This window comes from Electrophorus electricus, chromosome 8 (assembly GCF_013358815.1).
Source record: "Electrophorus electricus isolate fEleEle1 chromosome 8, fEleEle1.pri, whole genome shotgun sequence".
Lineage (NCBI taxonomy): Eukaryota > Metazoa > Chordata > Actinopteri > Gymnotiformes > Gymnotidae > Electrophorus > Electrophorus electricus.
In genome coordinates, this window is record NC_049542.1 from 21,634,867 (window position 1) to 21,641,149 (window position 6,283).

General features: G+C 43.4%; 1 protein-coding gene across 1 annotated transcript in view; it reads right to left on the reverse strand.

The window, feature by feature from the left end:
* klhl38a (kelch-like family member 38a) overlaps positions 1–5,547 on the reverse strand; it is a 6,077-nt gene extending 530 nt beyond the window's left edge. The window contains exons 1-4 of the mRNA XM_027001804.2: positions 5,290–5,547; positions 2,723–4,079; positions 951–1,056; positions 1–841 (exon numbers count right to left, since the gene is read on the reverse strand). The exon at positions 1–841 is cut by the window's left edge and continues 530 nt beyond it. Of these exons, the coding sequence (XP_026857605.2) occupies positions 552–841; positions 951–1,056; positions 2,723–4,078 (1,752 nt within the window). The 5' untranslated portion in view covers position 4,079; positions 5,290–5,547 and the 3' untranslated portion in view covers positions 1–551. The remainder of the gene's footprint in view (positions 842–950; positions 1,057–2,722; positions 4,080–5,289) is intronic.
* Positions 5,548–6,283: the final 736 nt, after the last annotated feature.

Genomic DNA, 6,283 nt, shown 5'->3' on the forward strand with positions numbered 1-6,283 from the left:
CTGAAGGAATATGTGTTTCTAAAGTGACTTTAAATGGACCACAGTAGGTCACTGCAGCATGCTGCCATATGGTGGGAGAATTTTGTTTTCCCCAGATCTACCTCAGGTGGTTCTAGATTCTAAACATTTGTTTTGACAAGGTTCACGGTGACGCTTGCCTACTGAGAGGAGATGATGGTGGTGAAAAGTTCTTGAGCGAGAGACTTGGCCTGTGAAGATTATGTGGGTCACAGCTGTGCACCGCCACCCGGAGTTGTTACACAGGGGTGCTATGGTGCCGTGTGCTGTGGAGCACACTCCCAGGGGCACCGTCGCCGTGACACCTTCTACTCATCAGCTTCAAATCTCCTTTGATTTAGGATACTGCAGCTGCTAACGTGATGCAGTTGCATGTCATCAAAGCTGCAGCTCAGACTCGCTCGTCCAGCAGGGGAATGCAAGCTTCCATAGATGGTTTCCAGTCTCAGCTGTTGTCCTGTATTTCATTTTTTTTGTGTGTTTGAGTAGTTAGCTGGATGCCTAAAGCAGTAGTTAGGCCCCCTTTTCAGCAGTCATGGTGGGTTGGGTCGGTTGGAGACACAGATTAGGGCTAGTGAGCCATGGTCAAACAGCTTGAAGGGTAAAGAGCCCTTAGACGTCCATACGTCCACTTTAGGGTCATAGCACTCGAAGCAATCTGAGTCCTCGATGGTGTCGTGGCCGTTAAGGAAACGGCCCCCTGTTACATAGACCTTGTTGTTGATGACAGTGGCCGAGTGGTGCATTCTCCTCTCCCGCATGTTCTCACATTTTACAAACTTGTTAGCTTTGGTATCATAGGCAATCACCCTTCTTGTGTATCCTTGTGTATATAGAAAAAAGGAAAATCATTTAAATACAAATTACTTTTATGCTTGATTAATATTTTTCCATGTACAGTATTAAAGATGAAGATAGTATACTAAGCTCACCTCCAATTATATAAATCTTGTCTTCTATGACAGTAGCAGGTGCACACACATTCTTCACTGTCCGGGTCTCCAATCTAGACCACATGTTCCTTGAGATGTGATAAACCTTGAGAAAAGTAGGAGGTACAGTTACATGAAAAATAATAGTATTTAATCACTAATGTATTTAATTACTGATTTTGGAAGAAAAGATAATACAACATGGGAAAAAATTAATGTCTAGGTGTAGCCGAGTAATGGGCAATCAAGACAATCAACAGTCATGACATGCACGCTGCTAATTGGGTGTAACTGACTCATTTAATGAAAGGGGCGTGTTTTAATTAATAGCAGTGTGGAGTTCAATTAGTGAGGTCATTCATTCTATGAAGAAACAGGTGTCAATTATGGGCCTTATTTAAAGAAGGAGGGCAGCAAATGTTGTACCTGCTGGTTTTAGCCCTTGCTCAGTGAGTAAAATGGGTTGTTCCAGACATTGTACCAAAGGAGAATGAACTTTGATCAAGAAGTTTATTGGAGAGGGGAAAATGTATAAAGAAGTGCAGAAAATAATTGGCTGCTCAGCTAAAATGATTTCAAATACTTTAAAATGGCAAAAACATCCTGAAACACGTGGTAGGAAAGGAAATACTACCATCCGCGTAGATCATAGAATAACAAGAATGGCAAAGAAGCATCCAATGATCAGCTCCAGGGAAATCAAAGATCTTCAGTTACCTGCGAGTACTGCAACAATCAGAAGCTGCTGACGTGAAGCCAAACTATTTGCAAGAAACCCTCATAAAGTACCATTGCTGAAAAAAAGACATGTTGAAAAGGTTACAGTTTGCCAAAGAACACATTGACTGGCCTAAAGAGAAGTGGTGCAACATTCTATGCACAGATGAGAGCAAGATTGTTCTTATTGGGTCTAAAGGCCACAGACAGTTTGTGAGACGACCCATAAACACTGAATTCAAGCCACAGTACACTGTGAAGACTGTAAAATATGGAGGTGCAAGCATAATGGTTTGGGGATGTTTCTCATACTTTCGAGTTGGACACATTTATAACATACTAGGCACCATGGACCAGTTTGACTATATCAAAATACTGAAAGAGGTCATGTTGCCTTATGCTGAAGAAGAAATGCCCTTGAAATGGGTGTTTCAGCAGGACAACGACCCCAAACACACCAGCAAGCGGGCAACATCCTGGTTCCAGACCAACAAGATTGATGTTATGAAGTGGCCAGCCCAATCTCCAGACCTCAATCCGACTGAGAATTTGTGGAGTGACATCAAAAATGTTTTTGATGCAACACCCAAGAATGCAGAAGAATTGTGGAATGTAGTCCAGTCAGCTTGGGCTGAAATATCTTCGCAGGTGTCAGATGTTAGTTGACTCCATGCCACACAGATGTAAAGCAGTTATGAGAAATAAAGGTTATACAACTAAATATTAGTTAAGTGATCAACAGAAAAGCTAAATCTGTAAACAACTTTCAGTTTATACTGTAAATATTCAAGTTTATAAACAGCCCATTATTCTTTTTTCTTCACTTTCAGTTTAAATTTTTTTTATTTCGTTCATGTTTTCATTTAGAATTGAATGTGCAGTGCTCCCAGTGCCTTTGTGTATATGGAAATAAATACTATTATGAGGATTGAGCTTTTTCTCAGTTGTTTTAAACACACTGCTATTATTTTGCACATAACTGTATGTAGTCAATAAGGAGAGTTTAGGCCAAGAATTCTGCAAGCAAATTAAAGATGAACTCTGCCACTAGATACCTGTATTAATCTCACTGGGTTCTGCATGGAGTCCTCCCCTCCGAAGACATAGATCCTCTGGTCATTAGCAGCCACTGCAGGGTGCAGGACTGCTGTGGGCATAGGCGCCATGGCCTCCCACTGGTTGAACATGCTGTTGTAGCGCTCCACTGTGTTAGAGATCTGCCTGTCGGCTCCAACGCCCCCCAACACAAAGATGAAGTGCAGGTAAGACACGCTCTGGTGGGCGTAGCGTGCCGCCAGCATTGGCTCTGCTGTCCTCCACTGGTTGGTCTTCAGCGAAAGGGTGTAGACCGTGGCACTGACAGCACTGTCTCCAGATGCCAGGCTGAGGCTGAGACCTCCCACCACGTACAAGATGCTGTGTATGCAGACATACGCGGCTTTGTAGAGGCGCAGAGGAAGCTTGGCCAGCCACTGCCAGCGCTGCGTGCGCTCATCATAGAGCAGCGCCTCCCGCGATGTCTGCTCATTGTTCTTGCGTCCGCCCACCACCACCAATGTCTCACGGCAGGTGTAGCGGCGGGGCGTTATCCACAGGGGCTTTAGCTCCTGTGTGCACCTGGCGCTGACCGAAAACATCAGTCGCCGCACAGACTCGATAATTTCGGTGCAGAGTGTGGAGGACTGGACGAGTGGGTCGTTGGCTATGAACTGGAACAGGTAAGTAGGATGGATGTAGCGAAGGCGCACCCTCTTGAAGAGGTCGTGGATGGCGCCACGGCGGGAAAATGGGTCATGGTGGATCCAGGCAAGGAGCGTCTCAAACACCTGCTCCTCCTCAGCACACAGCCTGTCATCCTCCAGGTAGCACATTAGCTCGGGCAGTGAGAGCTCACAGAAGTCCTCTGAGGCGGCTACGTCTGAGAAGCTGCGCACAGCCATCTCCTTTGCCCTGTCCCGCAGGCTGTCGCAGTGTAGGATCTCTGATAGGCGTATCATGCTCAGGCAATTGTCTGGGTTCAGCTGCTCCTGCAGGAAGGCGGAGCAAGCCTCAAAGAGCCTTGTGTACTGCAGCATGGATGCAGCCTGCATCAGAGGCAAAACTAGCTCCATCGTTATGGTGATGGCTCCTGTGTAGATGTAGTCCACGATGCCCCCCAGGACTTCTGATGTGATGCCCTTCAGGTCCACCCGGGTCTGGCTGCTCTCGCGAAAGTTACTGCAGAACATGGCACGAAAGTAAGGGCTGCTGGAGACCAGCACGTTCCTATGGCAGGGGATCTCTGCGTCCTCTGTGCACAGAAGCACATCGGTGAAGACCCGCTCGAGCCTGAGGCAGTTCAGCTGCCGCAGCAGGTGGGTAGGCAGCTCCTGGTCCTTGAATGGAAAGACCTCAAGTGATGAACAGGCCATTCTATAATCATCAAGAGAGAAAGACAGACATGCATACACACAGAGCAACAACACATTTAGTGTTCTTTTAAACAAAGTATAACCCAATACTTGTCCAGGAAATGAACCTCTGACGTTTTATTCAGGTCTAAGTGAGTGATATGTTTTCATTTGTTGTTGTTGAACTGTCATTAGTTGTTTGCTGTTAAAATTCCATTTGCCCTAAATAATCTTAACACATTTTCCAATCAAAACCTATTTTATCAAAGCACTTGTTTCATATCCAAACTGGGTCTAAGCCCACTCTGGCTGTGCCCTTGACAGCTTCACTGCTTGGACGAGGGCATTTCATAAAGCTATTATTGGCACCAAGTTATCCAATCACCCTAGAGACAGCTACTGATTTTATTTCCCCTCAGATCACACAGACCACTGGGACTGTTATTTTGGGATGTTAATTGTTGTAATTTATTATTAACTGTGTTTATTAAGATTCTGAGCAGTGGTATTCCCCAGCCTTGTCCCACAAAAAGTAAATTACAATTTATATTTAAAAAACACTTTTAAAATTAAAAGTCCTTAATATAGCAAGACAGCATTCTCAGTTGTTTATGCAGTTGTCCAAAGTATCAACACAGGAATCAAGATCACATAATCCACTTTAAAATGGTCTGAGTATATAACTGCAGCATTGACTGCAGCTATAGGATTATCTATGGAGCAAATTTGAAATACCAAACAAATATGTAAAAGTACAAACATTTTGGCCTTATGATGATATGGTGTAATGTGTCCAAGGTAATCCTATAATTACCTGACAAATTATGTAACATCATAAAATCAGATTAGAGTGTTCAATAAAGACAATGAAACATCTAGCTCATTATAAAACTAAAATGACTGAATAAGTAGCAATTGAATTCATTTTGTTACAGCAGCAAAACCACTTCCCCTTCTGGACACACTTAAATTCCTTTGAGGGATCACAGTGAACAAACAAATCTGTTGATTAATAAACTGAGAAAATAAACTAATGAATATCTTCTGCAGTTCCTCTCAAGAACTAATTTGCACTAAGTGGTAAATATAAGAGATAAATTGTTATTTGAAAATAAAAATCCATTTAATCATTTAGAATATGAAAAGTAATAATTTCACTGGATCCAGCTTACTACCAGTTTAAATTGCTCTGTGACATGAATTTTATAGACCCAAGTGAGATGATTGCTTACCTCAGCCTTTAAATTCCAATGTGCCTGGACAGAATCAATCACGATTCAGCTGCATTAAAACAAAAAACATTTTTCTCAAAGGTCACAAAAAAAAATCAAGAAAAAGGGTAACATGGCCACAGAGAAAGGTTCACTGAGGTACCAGGTCAGGAGCTTGCCATTAGGCTGCTGTGTACATTCCAGCTCCCCAGAATAGTTTTGGTGTCTGCAGTTGTCTACACGCCTTTTACACTCGCCTCGCTTCTTCCCACAGCAGTTAGCCATGCACCATGTGCTCTGTGTGTTTACAGTGGCAAGGGCGAAAAGCCTATCTTAGCCAAGGGACAGACATGGGGTCGGCGGTCTATGACTGCCCCTTAGTGGTCTTGTGTAACCCAGGAAGCTGGTAAATATAGAGCTGTGCTGATGGTTGGATGGAGTGGGGGAAACAGCTGCATATCTGGAGCCATCACCTAGGTTCACCTTGGACTGGGAAGGTGAGGAAGACCATGTCGGGTTTTTCCTTCAGTTGGTAATCGTTACATTATTGGCACAGGTATACGGAGTTGTGTCTGACAGTGTCTAAACTGAAGTTTACACTGACCAGTGGCCAGGACTTAGTTGACACTCCAGAATAATGTGCAGCTGAAGCTGAGGTAAACTGTGAAGACCTTAGGGGAAACGTCATTCAAATTCAGCTACATTGCCTCTCTGGACAACACCAAAACATACAAACAAAAACAAAGAAACCCCAAACAAAGTGTTTTTCATACTGCAATTCTGATGCTGAAATGTATTTAATAAAAAGAATCGATTTCATTTCTACTTTGAAGAGGTTTGGGCCAGAGTTTCAGATAGTTGGCTGTCATCTTTGCCTACAGATGCTTTTTGTTTCGGGTAAACAGATATTGCTTGTTAGCGCTATCAGCATCAGCATCTGGGGATAACATGATTTACTGTCATGTTGATTTTGCCGTAGAGCAAAGGTAAATACATATGCACGTGGATGGATTGG